This window comes from Myodes glareolus, chromosome 5 (genome assembly GCF_982192425.1).
Source record: "Myodes glareolus chromosome 5, mMyoGla1.1, whole genome shotgun sequence".
NCBI classification, from domain to species: domain Eukaryota; kingdom Metazoa; phylum Chordata; class Mammalia; order Rodentia; family Cricetidae; genus Myodes; species Myodes glareolus.
The window spans coordinates 30,791,423-30,818,762 of NC_142030.1; the positions used below are offsets into that span (position 1 = coordinate 30,791,423).

At 39.1% G+C, this 27,340-nt stretch overlaps 1 protein-coding gene across 25 annotated transcripts in view; it reads left to right on the forward strand.

Moving 5' to 3' along the window:
- Window positions 1-1,203: 1,203 nt before the first annotated feature.
- The window catches only part of Slmap (sarcolemma associated protein), a 129,302-nt gene continuing 103,165 nt past the window's right edge, over window positions 1,204-27,340 (forward strand). For all 25 annotated transcript variants that reach the window (XM_048421571.3, XM_048421570.3, XM_048421586.3 and 22 more), the window contains exon 1: window positions 1,204-1,401. In XM_048421571.3, coding sequence (XP_048277528.3) covers window positions 1,204-1,401 — 198 coding nt within the window. The remainder of the gene's footprint in view (window positions 1,402-27,340) is intronic.

A 27,340-nucleotide genomic window follows, 5' to 3' on the forward strand; every position in this document is an offset into this window, starting at 1 on the left:
AGTCTGGCTGAGACGAGGTCGCCCGAGGTCGTAGCCGGCGGCCGGGGCTGGCGGGGGCTGGCGAAGGGGTTACGGGCTGCGGCGAGCGGGCACCGGGTCCTGACTGCCGTTTGTTTTGGTGTTTCCCCCACTAGGTCGGAAAGTTTCCTGCCTCATCCGCCACCGCCTGAGCTGGCCGCGCTGGCCGCGAGTGGAGGAGGCTCCGGCGGACCCAGCCCCGGCCTCCAGGCCTCTCCCTGCACCTCCGGGCCAGCCTCCCTCCCCCACCCCGCCGTCCTCCGGGAGCTGCCAGTCCCTGAGATGCGACCCTCGCGTGGACGATCCTGACGGGAGGTGGCCCATGTGCTGAGCGGCAGAGCCCCGAGCTCAGGAACCAACTTCGCGCCGGCCCGGGCGCCCAAGCCCTCCCTGGGGTAGCGCCTCGCTCTGTCCGCACCGGCCTGCAGAGCCAGGTCCCCGCCCTGGTCGCGGGGACACCCGCCAGGTGCCCGGGACTCGCGACTCAGCAGCCGCCCGGGCCGCCTCCAGCCTGCGATCGCGGGCTCGGCTCACGCTGGCCCGGGGACCCCTGCCACTCCCGGGCGGCCTCGGCGCAGCAGGGGCCATGCGCTCCGGTCCGCTGGTCCTCTAGCTCTTCTCGTCGACCCCCGCGCCTCTTCTCAGCCCCGAGGCCCCCGAGGACCGGCGGTGGCCGCCCGGAGGTCCTCGGCTCCTCTCCCTTGGGCTCCGAAGGACCTTCCTGGCTGCACCCAGCCAGACCCTCTTCATGCTGCAGTGCTGCACCGTTTCCGCTACAGTAGGGGAGAAGCGACCGGGATCTCAAAGAACACCCAAGAATTGGTGTGTGACTCGTCTGCCCGGATACCTCCCGTCCCCAAACTGTCTTCCAGGAGTTTTCTTGGCCGAAGCTGCCCAATGTTTGAGCCTTTTCTTCCTAGGGAAGATGGACTGAAAGCTGCTGGCAGGGGACTTTTTTTGGTCAAGGAGTCTCTGTGTTTTAAAGGAGGTGATGGGGCTTGCGCTGGCTTGTCTTCCTGCCCAATTGAAGAGTTGTTGATGTTCACTGGTTATGCTTAGACAATGCGCAGTTTGTTTTAATTTAAAAATTTTGGGGGGATAGGGAGATAGGCTTGTGAAGAGCGTTCCGAACCTGGAGGAGCTCCTCATTGTCCCTGGTAGAGACACCCCCCAAGCCTGTCCTCGATGCCGTCAGCCTTGGCCATCTTCACTTGCCGCCCGAACTCGCACCCGTTTCAGGAGCGTCATGTCTACCTGGACGAGCCCATCAAGATTGGCCGCTCGGTGGCACGCTGTCGACCAGCGCAAAATAATGCCACCTTTGATTGCAAAGTGCTGTCAAGGAACCATGCTCTCGTCTGGTTTGATCACAAGACGAGCAAGGTAATGTCACTACATTGTTTTACAGTCTTTTCTTTTCCCTTGCCCCCTTTGAGATGGGTAAGGTACGCAGGATCTCAGGGTTTGTTCCCAGAGGACACTTTTCCTTGAGGCCGTGGAATCAGCTTTTTGTGTGTCTGGATTTATAGTGGAAATTTAAATCGAAGTGGTTGAATGAAGGACAGAGAAGGTATTGTTATTAAATGTCTCTGTAGGGCGATGGCTTCTGGATAACTTGGTCATTCCCACTGAAACCCCAAACCCTAATTCGTTTAGGAAAAGTAGATAGCGAAACTTGACCTCTTGCTTTCGGTCCTTTTAGAAAGGTGAACCTGCCGTTCAGTGCTTGATTAAGCAAACAGCAGTTCCCAAAGCAATGCCGGAATCTGTGGCCACGATTACACGGGGCTCAAGTGTCTCCGTGGTGAAACGTAGTTAATACATAGCTGGTAGTTGAATCCCATTCAGGGCCCGCCTGGTTGGATAATTGCTGTGTAAAGTTAATGTTTTCGTAAGGTTTGATACTTATTTGCACCTGATGAAATAATTTGTAAAAATTAAAGGCAATTTAACTAGGTTGGATTAATTGCTACATTTTCCGAGTTGTGTTTACAAGTTGGATGGACAGAAACTATTGCTTTTGACAGTTATTTTTTAATTTCTTTGGTAGATAATGTGTAGTTACATGATGATATGCAAAAACTAGTATTAATAAACTAGCTTATTTTTCTTAAATTACATCCAGTATTATCAATTATATATTACTTATAATAAGAATTTCTGGGCTTCTTTCCTCCATCTCTTCCTTCGTTCTTTTCCTTCCTTTTTTTTGGTTTTGTTTTGACAGGGACCAGCTGGCCTGGAACTTATTCTATTGACCGGGCTGGCCTCAAGCTTAGAAGATTTGCCTGCCTCTGCCTCCCTAGAGCTAGGATTAAAAGTCTCTCACTATGCCTGGCCTTGCTTTTAATTTTTAATCCAGTTTAGCTTGTTTATCTTGGCACTGTACCTTGCTAGTTGCATGTATTTTTTTTTAAAGATCCTTTTAGTTTTTTTAAAAAATGTATGTATGGAGAATATTTTAAAGAGTTCATTTTTGGGCCTAAACCTGAGGTTTTGGTTGAACTACTGAATTAATTCCAACTTAAAGTAAGTTACATAAGACTGACAGAGCTGTCTCCAGTTTTGTCTTCTGACTTTTTGCCCCCTCTTTCTGAGTGACATGATTATGTCTTTTTTTTTTTTAAGAGGAGAATTTATCTTCAACAGTGGTGTTTTGAAATGAAAGAAGCTTGAGCCTCCAGAGAAGAAAGTAATACTTGTGTAGCTACAGAATTAAGAAATTACAAAATAAACTTTTTTTTTTTCGAAGAAGGAAAAGATCCCCAAGTGCTGTGCTTGCATAACGCTTACCACCTTTTCTGTGTGTGGGATGAGACCCGAGAAGTTACTAACTTTTTCTGAGTTACACGAGATGCTCTTTAATCCATAAAACCAACTCTTTTTTTTTTATAACCCCCTGAAAGCTAACATTTAGGTGCATTCATTCATAGATGGCCTGTGATTCTTTGTAAATGAGTATAGAGTTCTTTTTGAATTCTAACATTAGTTGACAACTAGTGTCTTAATCCAACCAACTTTTACATTTTTCCTGTTTATGTCCTTGAGAAACAGGTCTAGCTTAACCTGCAGCAGATCTGCATACAGTGCATGCTTTGCAACTTCAGTTCTTGTTTGACAAACAGTGCCTGGCCCAGTGGCACACGCATGTCATCCTCCTGGGCAGCTTAATGAGTTTAAGGTCGCTAACTGGGGTATATAGTGAAACCCTGTCTCAGAAAATCAAGGTGAAGAGAGGGGTGGGGAGAATTCTTTGAAGGGTAGCCTTGGTTTATTTTTCCCATTTTCATTTTTCCCCCTTTTTGTGTTATTGGCTAAAATAACACCTAGGACTTGAGGGTATATTTTGTGTAATTATTGATCTTTATAACCACCTAATTTAGTTTAAACAAGCTGTTTGGTCTTTCCTTGTGAACAAATTATTTTAGTAATTAATTTTAAAGTATTGCCTTAGACAGACGGGTTTTTATTGAGCATGTATTCTTTGCCAGAAACTGGGAGATAGAAAGAAAGCCAAACCAGTTTGACCACTATTTATTGTGTAGGACTTCTGTGGTTTTAAGAAATCTCCTATATAGACTCATGGCAACCCCCCCACGCCTAATATATGTTCCTTGAAAATTATGATATGTAAAAATACAAGATTCCAGTCCTAGATATCATTTCAGGAAAGTTTGCTTGTAAGCACCTCCAGGCCTTAGTTTTCTTATCTGTGGATAGTATCACCTACTTAAAGTTTTATTTTTGTAATAGGAAAGAAATGTTTGGCCTTGTGTGCGCGAAACACCTGTTGTACCACTGAGCCATGTCCACTGTTCCTTTACTGTTTTAGGGATTGAGGTCAATATGCAAATCGCTTAGTACATCATGCTTTGCTTTGATTAAAGTCTCAGTATTTAGTAGGGAGGGTGTTTGAAGGGAAGAGGGACCCCCAAACAGTGCCTTGTGAATCACTGCTGTGCTGTGGAGTCTAGCAAGGTAACAAGAAGTTTCTTTTCATTTTTAGGCAGGGTCTTTTGTATGCCGAACTCACTCCAAACTCAATACATACCCGAAGTGCTGGTAATTCAGGCTTTTGCCACTATATCCAGTTTTTGGGTGTTAAGGATTGAACCTAGGACCTTGTACAAGCTAAGAAAGTACTCTACCAATTGAGCTGCATTCCAAGTCTGGAAATTGTCTAATACAATTGCAGATATAGAAATAATTTTAAAAGCAGAAGGTAGTGAAGTTGATAACTTTGTCTCAATAGGCCTTTTGCCTTGGAGGTAGGAAGCAGGAGTAATATGCCCTTTGGTTGACTTTGTTGGCGACCTATTCTGCATTTGCTAGTATGGGAGGCCTAGTTAAAGCTGGAAAAAGTAATAAATGCTTGAAGCATGTGCTCTGTAATGTTGAGACACGATCTTTTTCACTCTGTGCTAGACTACTCAAGGCAGTGCTCCTCCGTCAGCCTCCTTAGTGCTAGGCTTACAGTGTGAGCTACCATGCCTGGTTATTTGAAAGCTTTGGATCATTCAGCTTATAGATGTGCAATTTAGAAAAACTGGCCAAATGCAGACAAATGGAAATCTTGAGGTTTGCTTTTGAAGTAAACTTGGAGCTTATCAAGCAAAAGAAAGATACAGCCGTGGATGGGCTTGAGTGTGGCTATTACTAGGGATACTAAGTGATGCTTTTTAATGTTAAATTCATGAAGAGTGAGTTACAGTTTTGCCGAAGTGTGGTGTTTACTAGGTTTAACAATTCATCTTAGGGATGTTAACAGCTGTCTTGCCTGCATTTTGTGTATCTTTTATTCCTTTGTGAACTCTATAAACTCTTCAAATTTTATAGCAGATAATAGATAGTTCTTCAGTTGACTCAAAAATGTCACTGAGCAAGTAAATGTATCCACATGGTAGTTATACAGAAGGGATTATGAGTGGACATATTTGGATGGCCTTATTTGTTAGTTCTGGGCTTGCCAGGGCTACATAGCAAGACTTGTATATTTAAAAAAAAAAAAGCCACAGAACATTTTGGATAGAGATCACCTAACAGTCAAAATCACTATTTAAGAAAGTGATACAATGTTGTCTACAGAAAGGACCTGGAGCAAAGAAACCACAGCTTAACTTGTGAATCGTGTCTCGTTCTTCTAATGCTTTACATTAGTGATTCTCAGCCTATGGGTCGTGACCTCTTTGGGGATCACATATCAGATATCCTATATATCAGATGTTTACATTACAATTCATAATAGCAAAATTACTGTCATGAAGTAGCAATGAAATAATTTTATGGTTGGGATCATCATATCATGAGGAACTGTATTAGAGTCATAGCATTAGAAAGGTTGGGAACCAACCTCCGCTCTACACGTTAAATTAACTTCAACTTTGTGCTAGGTGTTTAGTTTTCTTTCATGAATATGTTGAAAATGAGGCATTGGGAGAATAGGTTAGGCTAACACCCTAATACGCAGGTATTTTGATTCTTGTCTTGCTGTCTACAGAAGCCACCCCATAAACTGCCATCCCAAGACTGTGACTTTTTAAACACGATGTGGTTTTGTTAAGTACAAGCTCCAGGTTCATAGTAGAAATGAAAATGATTAAATGGCCATAAGCAAAACAGACAGACAGAGTGGTGTATTAGGTAAACTTGTCTAATAGAATTTTTTTGAACAACTAAAGATTTAGGGACAGTTTCATAGATAACAGTTCACAGATGAAATGCAAATTCAACTAGACTGAAGGACTAAAAAAAAAAAGGCAGTGTGTAGATAAGAGTGAATCAAGGAAACGAGGTGGGAGGAATTGCTTAAGAAAAGGCATAGAAGCATGAATGAGATTATGTGTTCCAGGGACATCACAAGGAAGTCATTGCAAAGTTGCTGCTTTCCTTGACATATCTAAACATGACTGCCAAGATCCTGGATTGAACCTTTGAGAGAGTGTCAGATTATGTGTTCATTGCTTTTTTATTTTATTTGGATGTTTGTTTTAATGGAATTCTGTGATGTTTTTCATTACTAGAAGTAGGAAGTTTTCTGACAAGTGCTAGTTCATGTGACAAAGTTGTTTATCTGACAAGTTATATTTAAGGTACATGAATCTGTATTTCCTTTCATGATGCTTTTTATGATAGTGAAAAGTCGGTAAAATATTTAAGCTAATTTATCTAGTTTTTAAAATACATCGTAGGGCCTGGCGAGATGATGGCTCGGTGATTAAGGGCACAGGTTGCTCTTTTAGAGGGCCAGGGTGTAAACATATGGTGGTTTACACAGCTATCTTTAATTCCAGACCCAGGGGATCCAACACCCTCTTCTGGTTTCTGTAGTCAGTGCACACACATGGTGCACAGTAACTTGAAAAGAATAGTTTATATACTTGATCGTCCCCTCCCATCTAGTTATTGGACTATACTCCTGAAATTCATTATTTTCTTTTTTTGAGACAGGGTCTCACTAAACATGGTGAGCTTTAGTTCTGGCTGTCATGGAACTCATTATATAGACCAGGCTGGTTTTGAAAGAGATCCACCTACCTCTGCCTAGTGAATGCTGGGAATAAAGGTGTGCTCTACCATGCTTGGCCTTATATCTGTTCTTTGCCTTCTTAGGTTCCTATTCCATTTTCTTAAATGGTATTTATGTTAGCTGAAGACTCGTTCTCTGGTAAGTAGGGAGTAGAATGTTCATCATTTAAGTAGAGAGATTGTGAGATTGGTTCTTTTTGGGGGATTGGAGGCTTTGGAGACAAGGTTTAGTTATGTAGCTCAGGCTAGCCAGAACTTGTTATCTCACCCAGTCTCCCTGGTGCTTAGAGTGCTGTGTGCTGCCCAGTTTGACATGAGGTTGGTTCTGTTTTGTTCTTTTGTTTTTGTTTTTTGGGTTTTTGAGATAGGCTTTCTCTGTATAGCCCTGACTGTCCTGGAGCTCATACTGTAGAACAGGCAGGCCTTGAACTCACAGAGATCTGTGTGCCTCTGCTTCTTGAGTGCTGGGATTAAAGGTATGCCACCAATGTCCAGCAAAGAGATTGGCTGCTAATGGCAATTACTTTATATTTGAATCAAGACAAATGCAGCTGGTTGGTGTACAGCCCTGTAGTAGAATGCATACCAAACATGCATGAGACCCTGTGTTCCATTCTCAGCATTTCCAAAGGAAAAAAGTATGGATGGGGAGAGGGAAAGGGTGGCATTTATTCTAAAAAACTTTTCTCTCTGGGATTCATGTGTTTCTCTGGTGTTAGGGGCAGACAAATACTCCATACTCCTGCTCAAAAAAAAAAAAAAATCTCAATCTTTGCTCTGTTAATTTTTAGTATTAAAATTTGTCTTTCATCCCCCCACCCCATCTTTTATTTCTGTTTTTTTCGGTCATCTCAAACTTGGCTTACCAGTAAATATGACATCGCTCACTGCTCCTTTTTAAAACAAGTGCCTTTTCTGCCTTTTTATCTTCCAAAATGACCTTTCCCTTTTATGCCTGAGGCTTAGTTCCAGGGAGAAACTTTCCCTGATTCTCTCTGAAGAATGGATGGCTGCTTTCTCTCTACTCCCATAGAACTTTGACTATAACTTCATTATGGGACACAGACAACAAAATAAGTGTAATGCAAATGCTCTATTGTCCTGCCAGATGTGAACCCTTGAGAACAAGGGATCGGCACTGCATAAATGTTGGAGTGAGTGAGATGTGAACAATGCAGCGGTCTGTAGTCCACAAACCCTCGGAGGGTTGAAGGGCAGAAGGTCATTCGAGCTAGTGTTCAATTTGAAGTTATGGACTTAATTACCAACATGTACTCTGTACAAATCATTACTTATTGATAACTTATAATATGCAAGATATTTTGCTAAGTATTTTGAGCTTTTTATAAATTTGTGGTTAGTGATACTAGTTTTAAACTAATATGCTTATTTATATCCATTCTTAGACAACATAATATTATCTTGGGGAAGTATGTTTTTTAAATACTCAGTTTTTCTGTGTACATGTTTAGGAGCAAGGAAAACTGCTACAGTCTGCTTCTTTTAAACCTAGAGTTTTTATGTTTAGAGCTAACTATTTTAGTACAAGTAGTAGTAATAAAGGGAGTTTGAAGTAGAATCTAGATTTTTTTTTCTTTTTTTTTTTTTTAACCCACGGAATAAAAACCAAAATGCTAAACATTTACTCTGAACTATCTTCTATGGACATAATAGTTAACAGTTGAAATAAATTGGTCTTACTGTCTTTTGCATCTTTTTTTAATTTATTTTTTTCCCAAGACAGGGTCTCACTATATAGCTTTGGCTGTTTCGTTTTGTTTTCCTCTGGGTTTTTTGTTTGTTTGTTTGTTTTTGAGACAGGGTCTCACTATGAAGCTCTGGCTGCCTTGGAATCATTTTGTAGATCAGGCTGGCCTCAAACTCAGTAGATCTGCCTGCCTCTGCCTCCAGTGCTGGGACTAACGGTGTGTGCACCACCACTCCTAGTATGTCTTTTGCTATCCTGTCTTTGCCTCCGCAGTAGTGGATTACAGGTGCATGCTGCCGTGTCCGTTATGTTTTGAGACCATGTCTTGTAATGTCTAGATTGGTCTCAAACTTGCAATCTCGTTTCCCTCCCGAGTGCTATGATTACAGGCTTGAGCCACCACTCCCAGCTTTCAATTGCAGTGTATTTGAATTTTCTTTCTGTTCCTTTAGTGTGAATGTCTTAATCACTATTGGACTTTTGTTTTATTAAATTAGTGAATGGAGAAGCTGTTTCTAATTTTAAAATATTTGCTACCAATACCAATTCTGATACTATTGAGAAGTTGCAGTGTTTTGTGCAATTTTTAATTGGTCTTAATAATAAAAAATCAGAGTCAGATTTCTGGGTAAATGCTGAAAGATCAGAGGAGTAAGGAGCCAACCACTACAGAGACCTTTTCCTTCTAGTGAATCCTCAGGACAAAGTGGACAAGATCCTGTCCCCATGCAGACTGAATGCTCTGTGCTCCTTCTCCTCACTGTATAGTCCTCTCCCCGCCCAGCCATAGCACTCCTGTCTCCTCCTCCCTAGTGCTGGGATCAAAGGTGTGAACTCTGTTTCTCTTTTAGAAAGATTCAGTTTTGTGTAGCCCAGGGTGGCCTTGAACTCACAGAGAGCCGACCTGCTCTGTCTCCAGAGTGCTGGAATTAAAAGTGTGCGCCACCACTGCCCAGCCTCTATGGCTGACTAGTGGCTCGCTGCACACTCTGATCCTCAGGCGAGCTTTATAGTTAGAGCACGCACAAAATCTCAGCACAGCAGTGCTAGACTTTTAATGTGAGAACTGAGAAATGGTAGCTAAAGACAGTTTAAAAGCCTAATTTGAATCTGGAAAGTATATAAAAATTTTGACAACACAGGGATTTTTGTGATGGTTGCAGGAATACCGAGCAGGTAAGACACTATTGTTTTGAGAAGAGCAAAGGTTTAGTTTAAATTACTGTTGAACTTAGTTTGGGACCATTATTTATTCCAGGCCAACTAGTATCTCAATGTCTAATGCTTGCAGGTGTATGCGGAGCCCAGCAGATACTTTTATAAAAAAGAATTAGAATGCCAAATACCAGTAGATGTATCTGTGAATCATTGTTTCCAGGGAGCTGAGAAAGTCATGTATTGCTTCCTCCAGAAATGGGGGCAGAAAATGTGGGAGGAATGAAGAAAGCTTCACAGAGAATGCTGTTTTTAAGTCACTGTTTAAAGAGCGGGTAGGGCTTTGCAGGCTGGATGGAAAGAGCAGTGGATTCTAGCCTCAGGGAACAGGAAGCATTTAAGACGGAAAGGCCTGAAAGAGAGTAATAAATTGTGGGAAATGTCTTGCAGACTTTACTGATATGGGAATGGGAAGGAAAGATGCTGTTCTGTCTTTGGGGCAGGTGAGCACCTAGCCCAGGGTGCACTTGTTGGGGTTAGTGGCTGTGGGGCTTTGCAGCTGTGCACCCTGCGGAGTGGCTGTGCTTTAGTTCTCCTCACCTGTCCTGGAGTCTAGGGTGGAGAGTGTTCAGTTCCCAGACTGCTGACCCAAGTAAAGGGAGTGATGCAGGCTAATGGTAGCACTCACGTCCTAGGACTGAATGAGAATTCTTCATGTAAAAACACTTAGTAGGTACTCAGCTTGTGACCATTAATTTTTCCCTTTTGGTTTAGTTGGTATGCTTATCCAGTAATATCTTATACTCTGATTTTCTGTAAGTGTGTTTTTTTTCTTTTCTTTTTGTTCTTAGAGTTTTATGTAGTCTAAGCTGGTATAAAACTCATTATGTAGCTAGGATGACTTTGAATTCTTGATCCTCCTGCCTCTACCTCCCAAGTGCTGGGCAGGTTCTACCATGCTTAATTTATAAATATGCATTTTCATTGCTCAGAGTTTTTCCCTTGAGTATCTATCTGTTGTAGAGTTTGCTAAATTTAGTAAATTCTTTTGAAGTTATGAACTTATGAATGTGGTAAAGTAATAATAGTCTTTTAATTAGTATCAAATATATATTATTTCCCTCAGAAAAAGCAAGCAAAATTCAAAGATTAGAATCCAGTCAACCAACCAGAAAATCAGTTTTAATTTTCACTTTTATCATGGTCAGGTATTGAACACCCTAAAAAGTATTATTGACCATTTGTGCTTTTTTTGAGAATTGTCTGTTCGGTTCATTATTGGCTCGTTGTTTTAACTAGAGGAATTATAAACTTAGGTGTGGCAACGAGTTGTTTGTCCTGTAGACTGCTGTGTTGATTTGCTCTTTCCTTCATGCAGTTGGGCTGCTTCCCTGGCTGCACAGTAGTTTCCAGGCCCTTCTGGGCTCCACCTCACAGTTCTCTCTGCTCTCTTTCCCCGGCAGCTCTCCATTTCAGGTCTTATGTTTGGGCCTTTGGTCCACTTTTGATTTTTGTGTAGGGTGAAAAATACGGATTTAGTTTCAGTTTTCTATGAGTGGACATGCTATTTTTTCATTACCATTTGTGGACCAGCCTGTCAGTTTTTCCCACGTGTGTCTTGGCGTCTATGTGAAAACTTAGGAAACTGTTGCAGTGTGAGTTTGTTTCTGTATGCTCACTGGCCTGCATGTCTGTCCCCATGCCAGCACCATGCTGTCTTTTGTGTTTGCCACTTTTCTGGCTTGTCTCTGTAGTATGATTCAAGTGTAGGTGTTATAATACTCCCAGGATCACTTTTATACTGAGGGTTCTTTCAGCTGTATGAAATCCATGTGGATTTTAGGATTGTTTTTCTATATTTATGTAGATCACTCTTGGAATTTTGAAGGAGATTGTGTTGACTCTGTGGTCACCTTTCAGTAATGCATCTATTTTCACAATACTGTTAAATTTTGAATGTAGAGGATGGGCCTTTCCTTTAGCTTGTGTCTTCAGTTTTTTCAGTCTTTTTTGTTGTTGTTTTAATTGGTTGACTTTTTAATTTTATGTGCACTGGCGTTTATACACATATGTCTGTGTGAGAGTCAGACCCCCTGGAGTGGAGTTATATACAGTTGTGAGATGCCATGTCGATACTGAGAATTGAACCTAGATCCTCTGGAAGAACAACCAATGATCTTAACCACTGGGCCATATCTCTACCTTCTAGTTTCTTCAGTCTTAAAGTGCCCATTGTAGAAGTCTTTAAGATTTATTACTAGGCATTTACTTATGTGTATATTTATTTTGAAGCTATTGTGATTAGGATCTAAAAAATTCTTTCTTGGCAAATTTATTGCTGGTATATAGGAAAGCTGCTGATCTTGGTCTTAATTTTGTATTTTGATATTGAAGTATCAGACTTAACAGTTTTCTGGTGAAGTGAGTCTTCAGAGTTTTTTAAGTATTTGCCATCTGTAAATAGGGATAATTTGACTTCTGACTTTGCTACGTCTATCCCTTTATACCTCTTTCTTAACTTATGACTGCAGGGAGACTTGAAGTACTCTTGACTAGTTTTAAATTTTAGAGGAAATGTTTTTTATTTTTGTGTTTTTTTACATTTAGTATAAAGTTGGATATAGGCTATCTATCTATCTATCTATCTCCTCCCCTTCGTTATGGACAGATATACTCTTGCTGTTCCTAGTATGTTTAGGACTTCTATCATGAAGGGATGTTAATTTTGCCAAATGATCATTTGAGTTCTGACCTCAAGTGTATTATGTGCTGTAATATATTTATTAATTTGCGTATACTGCGCAAAACTTGCATTGACAGGATGAAACCAATTTGGTTATGATGTACGGCCTTTTTAATGTGTTCTTGGATTTTGTTTGCAAGTATTTTATTGAGAGTTTTGCTTCTGGGTTAATCAGGGCAGTTGGTCTGTAGTTTTCCATTTCGGTTGCGTCCTCCTTTATTTGGTATCGGTATGATCTTGGCTTCGTAGAATGAGACTTGTAATATTGCTTTCTGTTTTGTGGAACCGTTTGGTGAGTATTGATGTTGTTTCTTTCTTAAAAGCATGGTAGAAGTCAGCAGTGAATCTTGTACTGTTTTTTATTTGTTTTGTTTTGTTCTTGGGGGTGTGTGTGTGTGACTTTTTAAAATTATTGCTTCAATTTCATTTGTCATGGGTCTGTTTAAGTTTATGGTTTTATTTAATTTGTAGGTTATATATATTTAGGAATTTGCTCATTTCTTCTAGATTTTCCAGTTTCTTGGAATACAGCTTTCAAAATATTATCTAATGATTCTTGAATTTCATTGGCACTTGTAACATCTCTGTTTTCATCTCTACTTTTATAATTTGATCTGTTAGTTTGGATAAATGTGTGTGGTTATATTTTTTTGAGCTATCTCTGAGTTTTTAATGGGAGCCTTTATGTGTAAACTTTTTTGTTAGATCTTCTCTAGCTGTATCTTAGAGGTTCTGGTAAATTGTGCTATTACTTTCATTTAATTCTAAGAATTTTAAAATTTCCTCCTTGATTCTTCCAATGACCTGCTGCTCATTCAAAAGTATTGTTCAGTTTCCTAGTATTTGTTTAGTTTTTTGTTTTTGTTGCTGTTGTTTTCTGTGTATGAAGTGTGTGGATGAACACAGCGATTTATTTCGTGGCCAGGGAACAAAAATGAAAAAGAGGTGATTGGTGTCACATACCATTCCCTAAGTGCATTTCTCCAGGGATCTATGTACCTCCTAATATGTCCTACAGTATAGAAGTTCCTTTACTTCTCAATTGTGCCATCCATTTAACCACATCTTTAATACCTGTGCTTGTGAGATATTCAGCATCCATACCATACCACTAATAGGCTATACAATAGAAAAATCACATAGGTGAGATATTATGATGATATATATATGTGTATATATATATATATATATATATATATATATATATATATATATATATATATATAAAATTCTTTTATGTTTTGACCTCTGTTTGTTGTTGATGGTAGGTAGAGTTCCATGTAGCCCAGACTGGCTTTGGGCTTACTATGTAGCCAAAGATGACTTTGAACTCCTGCTCTGCCTCCACCTCCTGAGCACTGACCAGGTTTACAGGCATGTGCCAATACACTTGGTTTATCCAGTACTGGAAATCAAACCCAGGGCTTTGTGCATGTAAGGAAAGCATTTTACCCTCTGAGCCATTACAGGTGCCTTGCTCTGTGGTATTTATGAGTGTGTTTTCTTGGTCTGTTGGCTCCATTGTTTTTAGGAACAACATCATGGTAGCAAGACATGGTAAGAAAAGCTGCTCTTCTCTCCTTATGTTAACTGGGCAACAGAAATACATCAGAGGAAGAGGCTGCGGACAAGATATATCCCTTAAAAGCAGACCTGGTCACCCACTTCTGTTAGGCACACTTTCCACCATCTTCCAATAAAATCTTTCAACAGCTTAAACTTTTGATTAGTTCAAAGCCCTCACAATCCTATATCACTTTTCCAAAGTCTTACTTAGGAATAGTGCATTGGAGACCAATCCTTATGCGTCTGAGGATTTGATTCATATCTATGCTCTGTCAGAGCTTTCTTCCTTCTCAGTGGCTTAGGGCTGTTCAGTAGTAGATTTAGAAGATCAGTGAGTTAGCGAATGCTATCACTCTGAAAATGCTTGCTTGATTGAGGGGATATAGATTATAATTAAGCATTTTGTTCTGAAAGCCTTGTGTATTGTACTTGTTGATGACTTGTTTGTTCCTGGTTTTAATTGTTGCTATTTTCATTAATTAATTAATTAATTGTTGCTATGTTGATTGTCCATATGCATGAGAAGAAATATGCTTGAGAAAAGGCATTCCTTCATAGGCTTTTATGTCAGTTGAAATCTTGAGATAAGTACATATTGTGCTAATGGGTTGTGAGCCACAGATGTCAGAAATACATTAGAATGTTGAGCTTTGTGTACAGCATGAACTAGAAAATCAGTAGCTATAGGTGATACTCTAATCATTTTTTAAAAATGTCCTGAGTTTTGAAAATTTGGAACTTATCTTTGTATTACTATTGGTTTAAAAAAAAATCTGTGGAAACTCTGAATATCTGTGTGCATATAACTAGATACAATTCAGGCCTACTGTGTGCAAAGTATGGCGATGAGAGGCTCTCTGGGAATTGCTTAGTATGCTTGTTAGTTTACATTGACAATAATAAAAATCTCAGCCTAGTCGTGAGCTCCCGATATCCTCATCCAGCTTTCCCAGCGGTTGGCTGGCAGGTGTGCGCTTCCACGGCCTGCTTCTAGTCTGCCTTCCCGAGCTGTCGCTCTGGTGAGCTGTAGCACTCTTTGCACAACTGTGGATGTCAAAACCCAGAATATGCAGTGTCACTTCCTTTGAAGAGGGTAACTCTGCTGCTACACGAAACTGAGTTTCTAAGTCTTGAAAAACAGTCTGCGAAAAGTTAAGGTTTGAATAATTTCCTGAATTCAACAACTTTTTGAAGTTTATTTCAGTGTTTTCAATATAATTTTCAAAAACCCTGTTATATGAACCTCTATTATTACCAGGAAACTCCAAACTTTCCTTAAGCCTTTTGGCATAGCATGTAAATTGGCTCAGAATACATCCTCAGAAGGTTATAATTTCATTGTGTAGTAGAGCTCTCTCAATTTATATTCTTTACTGAAATTTAAAGTTGAAATTGATTAATACCATGACATCATCTAATGATTTCAAATTTTGTTTTATATACTAGATTCAAATAATGTTTATGAAAGTATTCTGGCATGAGAAATACAAAGGCTGTTTTTGTGTTTTGCTGTGTTCAAAAGTAGTTTTGCAACTTGAGCTCCTATTTTAACTGCATTGCCTGCAGGCATCGTATTTAAAAAGATAGTGAACTAGCTAGTGCCATTTGTTCTTACTCTAGCAACAGAGCATTCTTCATTAAAGAGAAAAAAATTGTAAGAATTATGTTGATTGAATATTTAAAAACCAGCATTCTTAGTGATTTACGTGTTGTGCTTTTATTGATTTCCTTATACTTTTTGTATGAATTAGTGCTTCAAAGTAAAAAAAAAAAACAGTGTCATTTTCTTCTCTGTGAAAGTTCAGTAGATTAGCTGAATCAATAAGGTTTTTATAGTTAGGTTTCCCATTTCTTCCTTAGATTTCTTTGGTAATTGTTTTATCTGTTCTGTTTTTCTTAAACCATATTTTTTTTGTTTTCTATATTGTCTATTCCTTAAATTGACTACAATGGAGGTGTCATGTATTGAACATAGGGTACTAGGTATACTAGGCAGGTGTTCTGTTGCTGATTACATACCCATCCTGGCTGTCATGAATTCTGAATGGATATTTTATAGTTAGTTCTTCATATCAGTTAAAAAGTTAATTCTTTAGAATTGTGTGAATTCATTTCTTTTTAATATACTGACAGTATAAATAGCCGCATGCTGCGAATGTATGTCAGTGTAAGAGTATTTGCTTAGCATCTTCTGATTCTGGATTTGAGCTGTCATAATATTAAAAATTAAATTTATTAATATAGCTAGACACATTTATTAACACAATAAAGTTATGTGGCCTTCTTAGGTTCATCCTATTTGGGATTTTAGGGGAAATTCTTTTCTTCCCTGTATCTTTAGTTTCAGGTTTGAGATACCTGCTTTTTTTTAAAATTAAGATTTCAGTTTTAATTTCTTACAGCGTATATGGTAATATTTTTCTAATGTGGTAATCTTCAAGCACCTCCTATGAACAAATCCCAGTTCTGGGTAAACAGAAGTCTGCCCAGTGGACCTGACACTCTAGTTTACAGTGTGCCTTCATTCATCTTTCACTCCCAGCTTGTTTAGGACAAATGGATTTATTGCTAGAAAATTTAACACAATTCATTTGCCCTTTACTGTGCAAAAGGAATACTTTTAACTAAATTTCAGTTTTTAATTTGAAATCTGTCCATATCTCCTGATGTTATATACATCACATATGCATTTTCTATATCCTTTTACTTTTCTGCTGTATAGCTTATGTAATTCTTTATGTAAATTATATATAAAAGTCTTTAGGGAACCTTTCATACGGATTATTTAGTGATTTGGTTTAGTTTGGTTTTGGTGTTGGGGGGCAGAGAGGAGAGAGGTCTGGGATACAACTCAGGGTCAAAGGCACACTATTGTACTCCATTCCCAACCACCCTACCCCCACCCCAGACTCATTTTTAATGGGATTTTTCAAACTTTTTCTGTGCATAACTGGTAACTGTCCTTTCTTGTGTGTGTGTGTGTGTGTGTGTGTGTCTGTGTCTGTGTGTGTGACAGTTTGGACATGTCCATCTTTGTCTCTAAGGTCTAGAGTTACCATAAAGTTTTCATTTTTCGTTTTTATCCCTTGATTTTTAATATCCATAGTTCTTTCTCAAAAGTCATATGATACACTTTTAACTACTTCTGAGTGTTTTATTTCAAAGTTTATGTCTTTGTGTATTCTTAACTGTATTTTTAGTTTATTTTAACTTTCTAGAGTGTGCACTATAGTGCTTAGTGTATTGTAAAGGTGCACGACTACCACTTTTAGTTCCAGAGCATTGTTGTCCTCCACCTCCAGAGAAACTCTGAAGTCTTCGTGCTCACTACCCAGGTCCTCCTCCCTGGAAACCACTGTCTTTCTTTGTCTGTAGACTGCCTATCTAGACATTTTGTTTAAATGGAATTATACAGCATGCTTTTGCATCTATTTTTCATTTAGCATAGTATTTTCAGGGATTCTTTAAGTTGAGGCATTTACCAGTACTTTGTTTCTCTTATTGCAGATAGTAGCCCATTGTATGAATATACCATAATTATTTATCTAGTCAACCATCCAGTCTTGAACATTTATGTAGTTTGATTTGCTCTGTCTGGCAGAGAAATTAAGTTTTTGTGCTACATATGATCCAGTTTTCTATGTTGTAGCAGGCTTTCTTGGACTACCAGCCCCCAAATCATGACACGGAGACTTATTAGTTGTGAATGCTCAATCTTATCTTGTGCTTGTCCTACTAGCTCCAATAACTTAAATTAACCTGTTTTTCTTCATCTACATTTTGCCTTGGAGCTTTTAATCTTTATTTCGGTCTGTATGATCTACTCCATGTCTGTCTGGGTGGCAGCTGCCTGGCTTACTCCAGGAATATCACTTTCTTTCTCCCTTGTTCTCTTCTCAATCCTAGATTCCTCCTCCTACTTAGTCTCTCTGCCCGCTAGCCCCGCCTACTACAGATCTCCCTCTAATTGCCTAGCTCTTGGCTGTTCCAATCAAGTGTCTTACACAGGCAAGGTAAGACAGCAACACATCTTTACATAATTACACAAACACAGAATAAACAAATTTAACACATCTTCCCCTAGTTAAACAAATGCAGCACTTCTTTACCTAGTTAAAGTAATAGTTCACAATACTATGTATACCTTTTTGGGAATCGGCCAATGTCTTTCAAAGTGGGTATCACTTTACACTTATCAGTGTATGAGAGTTTTTAGTTTATCTCCTGACCAAAGTCTTTTTAAACTGCAGCTGTCAGGAGAGTATGAGGTGATAGCTCAGATTTTGATTTGCAGTTCTCTAGTAGGTAATAATGTTGATCATCTTTTCATATCCTTGTTGGTTTTTTTTTTTTGTACATTTTGTTTTCATTTGGCTGTACAGGGTCCTGCCCAGGCTGGTTTCTACCTCATAATCCTCCTGCTTCATCTTTTAGCATTTGGGTGGGTACTACCATATCCACCTTTGTATATCAGCATTTAGACCAGGCTGGCATCACACACTCACAGAGATCTCTCTGCCCTGCCTCTTGAGTGCTGGGATCAAAGGTGTGTGTTATAACATCTAGTCAAGAGTTTTATTTTTGAGATTATAATATAATTAAATAATTTCTCCCTTCCTTTTTCTCCCACCAAACCCTCCCATATACTCCTTCTTTCTTTCAAGTTAATGGCCTCTTTTTCGTCAATTGTTATTACATGCGTGTATGTATAGGTAAGTACATACTGCCTGCTTGCCTTCCTCTATCCCCTTCTCTTTCTCCTTCCTCCCCTCTCCTTGTTCCTCATCCTTTTCTCCCTCTTTGTCTCTCTTACTCTTGTTCTCTTCTCTCTCTCTCTCTCTCTCTCTCTCTCTCTCTGTTTTTCTTTGTGACAGGATCTTGGTGTGTACAGGTGTCTCATTTTTGCCTGGACTCAGTCTTCTCTTGTTTCCTTCTCCTTAGTGTTGGGATTACAGGTATGAGCTGTAACTGACTTAAAAACAAGTGGTTTCAAATATCCGAGTCGTGTCAGATACTTACCATAACAAAGGTTCCCAGGGGATCATTGTATATTTTAGTGAATATCGAGACAACATCATATCGTTGAAAAGTGTAAAATTAAAATAATATAACACAGTGACTAAGAGCATGGATTGTGGAACCCAGTTGCTGTGGATGGCCATGAATTCTGGCTATGTCGCTTTCCATGGTTTTGGAAAAGTCATTGCTGTCTCGGAGCCTTCACTTCCTCTGTCATAGGAATATCTGTGCTGTGAAATGCAGAGCTACCGTGGGACAGATGTACTTGTTAGTTACCTTTCCTGTCACTGTGGCCAGATACCTGAGGGCAGGACTATAGCTCCTGGTCTGAGAGGGTAGGGTCTGTTGTGGCCTGGAAGGCATAGTGGAGTTCATGTAGCAGCATGTGGCTGGGATTCCTCATATCCTGTGTCTTAGTTGGGGTTTCTATTGCTGTGAAGAAACACCATGACCATGACAACTCTTATAAAGGAAAATTAACTGGGGCTGGCTTACAGTTCAGAGGTTTAGTCCATTGTTACCATGGAGGGACATGGCAGTGTGCAGGCAGGCAGACATGGTGCTGGAAAAGGAGCTGAGAGTTCTACATCTTGATCTGCAGGCAGCAGGAGACTGAACCACACGAGCCTATGTTGAGTTCATGAGACCTCAGAACTCTCCCCCACAGTGACGTATGTCCTCCAACAAGGCCACACCTACTCCAGTGAGACCACACCTCCTAATAGTGTCATTCCCTGTGGGTCAAGCTTTCAAACACATGAGAACGAGGGCCATATGTATTCAAACTACCACATCTTGGTGTATCAAGCAGGGAAATGCTGCACTCATCTAGCTTTCCTCTCCTTTCTCTTGTTCATCCTGGATTCCCCCTCATGGGACAGTGCTAGCCGCTTCACGGTGAGTCTTCCCTTGTCAGCTAATCCACCCTGCAGCCCAAAGTGTGCCTCACTCTACTCCAGGGTGTTTCCTAATCCAAGCAAGGTGACAAAACCAACATCAGTATGTAAAAACCCAAATACAGATTGGAATATAGTGAAGTGCTTACAACAGTTTGTTTTTAGTAACCATCATATGAATGTGAGTTCTTAGGTCAATTTAGTGATAATCATTTCTAGGAGCCTTATTATAGATAATGTTTACAAATGTATTAAGTAACATCTTCAAACTAATTGTGTTGGAACAAATCTGAAATCTTGTCACTAGGGAGGCTGCTGAGGCAGGAGGATCAAAGAATTCAAAAAGGATTATACTTCATATTTCTACCGTTTAACAAAATAAAATACTATAAGATAGAAACAGCAGTTTAAACCAAGAGACTGATTGCAGAAATAGTCTATATATTCAGTACACCTGTTAAGTGCAGATTTATCAAAGTTATGAAATATTATATAGTTTATAAGTTGTATTGTCAAAAGTATTTGCTTAATTTTAATTTGTTATTATCATGTATGCATGCATACATGTATATGTGTGTATAGGTAAATGTGTGCCATGGTGCATGTTTGGAATCATTAGGCCTATATTGCTAGTGCTTGTACCCACTGAGCTATCTCATTAGCCATCCCAAAAATATTTAATGAACTGTAAAAATGTAGGTGAAATGTAAGTCCTATGGAATATATCATTATAATGAGTATGTCTCTAATTCTTTAAAAAGATAGGGCAAGAAATTAGAATGTTTATTGTGTACTGAATATAGGTAAATATATTATGCTATTGATAACAACTTATTCTTGAAAGATTGAAGAATTTGTTTTTATTTTCTTCTGAACTTAATTTTATTATGCTGTTTTTTTATTTTAATGATGTTTTTGAAGGTTTTTTTTTTGCATCTTAGAAATTTTTGCTAGGAGGTGGTGGTGCATGCCTTTAATCCCGGCACTTGGATCTCTGTGAGTTAGAGGCTAGCCTAGTCTACAAAGGGAGTTCTGGGACAGCTAGGACCATTACACAGAGAAACCCTGCCTCAAAAAACAAAATCAACAACAAAAATACAGGTTGTAGGCTTAGCTGGCTGGTTCTCTCTATATAGACCAGTGAGACTTGAACTTACAGAGACCTGCCTGTCTCTGTGTCTGCAGTTCTGAGATTAAAGATGCACTTAGAGAAAATCATTATTCTTGAAAAGGATCATGTGAGGTGAAAAGCCTGACCCCCAGCACTAGTTCTACTACTGAAGACTTAGGAACTTTGAAATAACTCTTTCTTTTGTAGGAAAACAATTTGCTCATCTGTAGAATGATTTATTTAAAATTTTAAATTAATGGATTTTAAGTGTTTGGCTGCTTTGTCTGCATTCACATTTCTTGTGCTGTATGCATAGCTCCTGCTCATGTGGCCAGAAGGTGTTAGGAATAGGTAGCGAAGTGAAGTGTGGGCCTGGGGTCTTTGGAAGAACACCATGTGCTCATGACCGCTGAACTGTCTCTCCGACTTTGGGCTCGTGTCTTAGAAGGCACCGTTGTAGAGTGGTAAAGAGTGGGAAGTCCTGTGACAAGTTGAGGACTGTAACCGTGGAAATAACTGCACAGGTTCATAGCTCATGTTTTTACCTCTTATTAGCAGCTGTGTGGCATTTGGTAAGAGTTTCTCCTCTTTGTGCCTTGGTTTTCTTGTGAGAATAATAATAGTGTTTCATAGGAGTTAAGAGAATTAAATGAATCATGTGTAAAGGAAGTAATATTGGTCTGGGCACACAGTTAAGACTCAATAAATATTAACCTTTTACTACACAACCTCCCTTATGTAGTTAACTTATTGCCAGGAATATTTTTAGCCAGAGTAGTGGTTGTTAAATTTGTGTATCATATAAAAACTTTAATTTTCCATTTAGGTGTATTTGAAATTGTGTTGTTTGCCAGGGTGTAAAGTGGAGTAGTTGAATTTTGGACTCTTTTTCTCCCTTCACACTTTGCTCTGTTATTTTGCGTTCTTGCACTGGTAGTTTCTTTAGGCCTTAAGTTATCTCATTGATGAGAATTTTGGGGGAACTCAGCACTAAAATTTTACTAGATTTTTCTAGAGTTTTAAACTAACTTTTTATTCTGAAGACACTGTTTACTCTATTCGCTTTGCAGTAAGTTGTGGTATACTGTTCTTTAGTTGTACCTATTTTTCTTCAGCTGATATTTAACTTTAGGGCATAGCATTAAGGGATTGAGATAATATTACAGAAAATACACTGGCCTATTGTAGGAAAAGTCTAACATGACCTTTTAAATTCAGCTAGAAATTAGTAGAGCATTATTTCCCTTTTAAGTCAGTTGGTGCATAGGTGTTACTGAATTTAATTCCAATAAAGAATGTATCCAACTGTTAGTAAGAAATAGATCAGCATATTTATTAGTCACTCTAGAATTAGTAACCACGTTGAATCATCCTGACTGAGGACTACAGAAATAAATTAATCTCATTTTACATCACTGTCTTTCACTCTATATGAGGTAATTAAGTTCATCACTGGTGACTCAGCTACTGCATTGCTTTGGAAATTTTTTTCTGAGATTAGGTGACTCTGGTAGCAAAGTTTATTATTGCAGTTATATAATGAAGGTAAACGTATATTTGCTTCCTATAGGTAAAAGAGTAGAAATTGTATTTCTTTTTTAAAAATTATTTATTTATGTATACATTTTGGGGTATGAGTGCTCTGCCTGCTCATATACCTACATGCCAGAAGAGGGCATCATATTCTATTATAGATGGTTGCGAGCTACTGTGTGGGTGCTGGGAATTGAACCCAGGTCCTCTGGAAGAGCCGATGGTACTCTTAACCACTGAGCCATCTCTACAACCCTAGAAATCATATTTCAATACATGTTGTTTTCTTAATGTCTTTAGAAGTTTCTCCTTCTTTGTGCAGTGTATCTGAAGTGATAGCCTGCTGCAGGGGTCATTATTTCTCCATTACCAAGAAACATGAGGAATTTTTGTTTGTTTTGTTTTTACTGACTGTACTAGTTACTTTCTGTTACCATGACTAAGGCAGCTTGAGGAAGGAAGTTTACTTTGACTTATGGTTCCAGGCTGAGAGCCCATAGTTTGGGTGCCGTATGATTGCAGGCAGTGGGGTCAAGACAGGGAGAGGTCATTTTTCTAGCCACATGCAGAGAGCAGAGAGCAAACTAGAAATGGGACACAGCTGTAAACTCTCAAAGCCCACCTCAGTGGTATGTCATCTAAGGAAGAAAGTAGATGATGGTTCATTCAAGATACATGTTTAAGCCAGACAGGGCAGCATGCCTATAATTGAGAGATTAAGGATAACCCTTAAGGCTACATATTGAGTGGAGCCAGCCTTGGTTGCACAATTAAGACCCTGTCTCAAAAACCTAAAATAAGTGAACAAGCAAGCATGCAATCAAACAAATAAAAAAGTAGAGGTCTGTGATTATATATAGCTCAGTGATAAGCATGTGCCTCACCTATTGTAAAGCTCTGTATCCTGTCATTAGCAATGCAAAAGGGGGAAATACACATGTAGTAAAATACAAATTGGTTGTTATATTTAATCAGTACAATACCTATTGCTAGAAAGGTATGATAGTGACACCAACTTTGTATTTTGGAATTAGGGAGTCCAAGTGTAATCGGCTGTTTCCTGTCGTGGCTGCCTGTTCCAGATACCTAGCAGCTGCTTCCCAAATTACCACTCAGAGGATTTATAATTAATAAATTACTGACTGGTAGCTCAGGCTTATTACTAACTAGCTCTTACATTTTAAGTTAACCCACATTCTTTATTTACACTCTGCCACAGGGTGGTACCTTTATTAGCATGGCATGTTCATCTCCTGCTCATTCTGCATCAGATTGGTAACTCCTAACTTCACCCTTCCAATCATCCTTAGTTTGGTTCTGCCTGGCTTCTGGCTAATCAGGCAATTAAACTAATTTGAGTGACAAATCTTTACAGTGTACGGTTATTCCACAACATCCAAGATAACTTTTCTTATTATTTTTGGATGTAATTAAAAAGTTCAGTAGTATATTTAAAAAGGAAGGATAAACCAAAAGATAAGCAAACAGCTTTAAATGTTCCCAGTGCTATAGATGGGGTCAGCACTTTTAACCTAGAGTTGTTAATATGATGTGGCTGTTTCTTTGTTGCTGAGAGAGCTGTATGTTTGTTCTGTGGTTTGCATTCTTTTTTTTTAGCTTTGGCTAAATCCTGAGCCAGTTGCTGTTACTGGAGTGACTCACATCTTGGGACTCTACCCTATGCTACTCCAAGAAAACACTACTAACTTTACCATTTCAAGTAAAAACTCTGTAGTGTCCTTTCTAACCTTCCTTTGTGGACTCATCTAAAAATATGCTTCTGAGTTTTTAAAGTTCCTTGTGGAGTTCTTTGTGGGGGACCAGACAAACATCTCTGCATCATTCCCAACTAGTTTTAGTACCTAATAATCATCTAAGAATAAGTGACAAATTATCTACCAAAAAAGTAATAGAGGGCCTTTTTAAAACAAGAAATGAAAATGTATCCCTTATTTTTTCCTTCTAACATCAAAGATTCTTCCCATTTCTGATAAGTTATCTGCATTAGTCATACTATATATTTGATATCATAGTTTTATACATTACCCATATTCAAATGTATGTCTTTATTATATAGGATTGTATGGTTTTTATATTGTTGATAGCTTGGTTTATATGAAGAGATGACATATGGCAATCAGGAATGATAAAACATCTTCCTGATCATTTTATTATTATTCTTTGCTGTAGTTTTTGTTTTATTAAAAATAAAACTAGATGTGGTAGTAGACACCTGTAGTTCCAGTTCTCAGCAGAGGAGACTGAAAAGGATCTAGAGGCCAGCATGGACTACATAGTGAGTTTCAAGCTAGACTGGGCTATAAAGCAAGACCCTGTTTCCAAAATTTAAAAAAAAAAAACCAAAACCAGAAGCTAAAAAAGCATATAACCAATTTAATATAATAATAATTTTTATGGTAAATTATCTTCTACTAGTATGGTAAACAATTTTCTCATAGGTAGTGGTATATTTATTTGGTCCCTTTAGTCTTTTCCACTCTGATTGGCTTGATTACTTTGGGGCTCCAAGAAGAGATGTCCCTGTAAATTCTAACTTTCAGAATTAGAGATTTGGGGTTGTAATGTCTTGTGACTTTTCTAGATTTCTTCTGCTCTTTGGCAGTTTATTTGGGTCAACTTGACTTCTAGTTGTATGGTGGTAGAACTATTAGGTAGTGGTTGACTTTTTTTCTGACCTCTTAGGTATGATCTTTTTCCTGATCATCCCTCCCCCATATACTTTCTAACTATTCTGCTAGAAACTAACTCAGGCATTTCCCCCACTGGTTTCTCCTTAACGAGTTTGAATTATTGTTTTCTAAGCTACATTAGTATTATTTCATATAATTAAATTTTTATTATTTTAAATTGTGTGTGTATGTCTGTGTGTGTGTGTGTGTGTGTGCGTGTGTGCACATGAGTGCAGGTGCTCACAGAAGCCTGTGGATCCCCTAGGAGTTGGAGTTGTAGGTGGTTGGTTATGAGCTGCCTCTGGAAGAAGAGTTCATGCTCTTAACCACCGCATCATCTCTCCAACCTCTAGTTTGTGTAACATTAGTGATCAGTTAATACTTGTGCTTTTCAGTCATGTATGTATTTGTTTTCTTCTATTCCCCATCCCTGCCCTTCCTTTGCATATCTGTGCTACTGAGGCTTGACTCGGACCTCATGCCTGTGAGCCAAGTTCTTTACCATGGAGCCACATTCTTGGCCTCTTTTAAAGATTTACTTTTGGGGGGGCTGGAGAGATGGCTCAGTGGTTAAGAACACTGGCCATTCTTCCAGAGGACCTGGGTTCAGTTCCCAGCACCCACATGGCAGCTCACAACTATCTGTAACTCCAGTTCCAAGGGATCTTATATGACACCTTCACACCAATGTACATAAAATAAAGTTAAATAAATTATTTTTTTAAAAAAAGATTTACTTTTGGATAAGGTCTTGTTAAGTTGTCCCAGCTAGCAGTGTTCCTGCCTTAGTCTCCCTAGTATCCAGAATCGCAGGTATGTGCACCACACCAGCTAATGTCTGTACTTTTTCTGCCTGTGCTTACTCACTGCATGTGCTCCAGAGAATCTAAAAGTGAAATGACTCCAGTCATTTCCAAACACAGCTGATGCTTGGACTGCCCAAAGTAGCCAAAGCTAGAAACCTGTGTCTTCAAAACTGAGCCTATAGAATCTATCATTAACTCTTTTTACTACTTCTAAACTTACCCAAGTTTAAAACATTTTTATGTATTGTAACCAAGTGTCCAAGACTTTGGTCTAGCACTTCTTAAACCTTTACCGCCCTGAATGAAGTACGAGTTTGATTTCAGTATTTCCCTGCCAAAAATCTATAGTGATGAGTTCCCAGTCATCTATATTATACTTTCTTGATGCTTCTTAAGAAAGGCTTGGTGACTGCTTACCTTTCTAGTCTTGTCTCTTGTCTTCTCCAGTTTCTATTCTAGTATCCTTCCAGACTCTTCCCTTGCCAGCCCTACTTGTGGTGTTGGTTTTAATCCTCGGTTGCTCAGGCTGTTCGGTCCCCTTCATCCTGACACACCCTTACTCATCCTTCAGCTAAGTATGGAATGACTTTGTTAAGGAAACCTCTGTTCCTTGAAAGATAGGGCAGGTGTCTCTGCTCTGTGGTGGGTCGCTTTTTTAAAATATATCTATGTATATTTTATATATATTTTGTATACAGTGTTACAGTTTCCATGCCTGCCTACATTCCAGAAGAGGGCATCAGACCTCATTATAGATGACTGTAAGCCACCATGTGGTTATTGGAAATTGAACTCAGGACCTCTGGAAGAACAGTCAGTGTTCTTAACCTCTGAGCCATCTCTCCAGCCCCTGGTGGGTCGCTTTTTTAAAAAATATAAGACAGTGTGTTGTTGTGGGGAGTGAGCCGCTTGTTCATCCTGGCCGCCCAGCTAGTGTAGACCTGAAATAATCACACAGAAACTATATTCATTAAATCACTGCTTGGCCCATGAGCTCTGACTTCTTATTGACTAACTCTTATATTAATTTAACCCATCTCCATTAATCTGTATTGCCATGTGGCAGTGGCTTACTGGGTAAAATTCCCAGCGTCTGTCCCCGGTGGCTCCATGGGATCTCCCTGACTCTGCCTTCTTCCTCCCAGCATTCAGTCCAGTTTTTTCTGCCTACCAAAGATCTGCTCTATCAACAGGCCAAGGCAGTTTTTTTTTTAATTTATTAATGGTAATCACAGCACACAGAGGGGGCTCCCACATCAGTGTGTTTTTCTCTTGTTACACAACAGCATTAATTCTGCACAGTAGTGCCTGTAGTTCTGTCTGCTCTGGGCTTTCAGGAGAGAGCACTGCTTGAGCCTAGAAATTTGAGGCTACTCTGGGCAATATGACAAGAATATCACTTCTAAAAATAAGTTTCTGATGTCACTTTTCCTTCGATGTTTGTTTATTTCTTTGCTTCCCTGTAAAACATAGCTCATTAAAAGATTTGTCTATATATGTGACCTCTCATTCTTCTCTATTTTCTTGAGTCATTGTGGCTTTTATTCTCCATTACTGTACTTTTAATTTC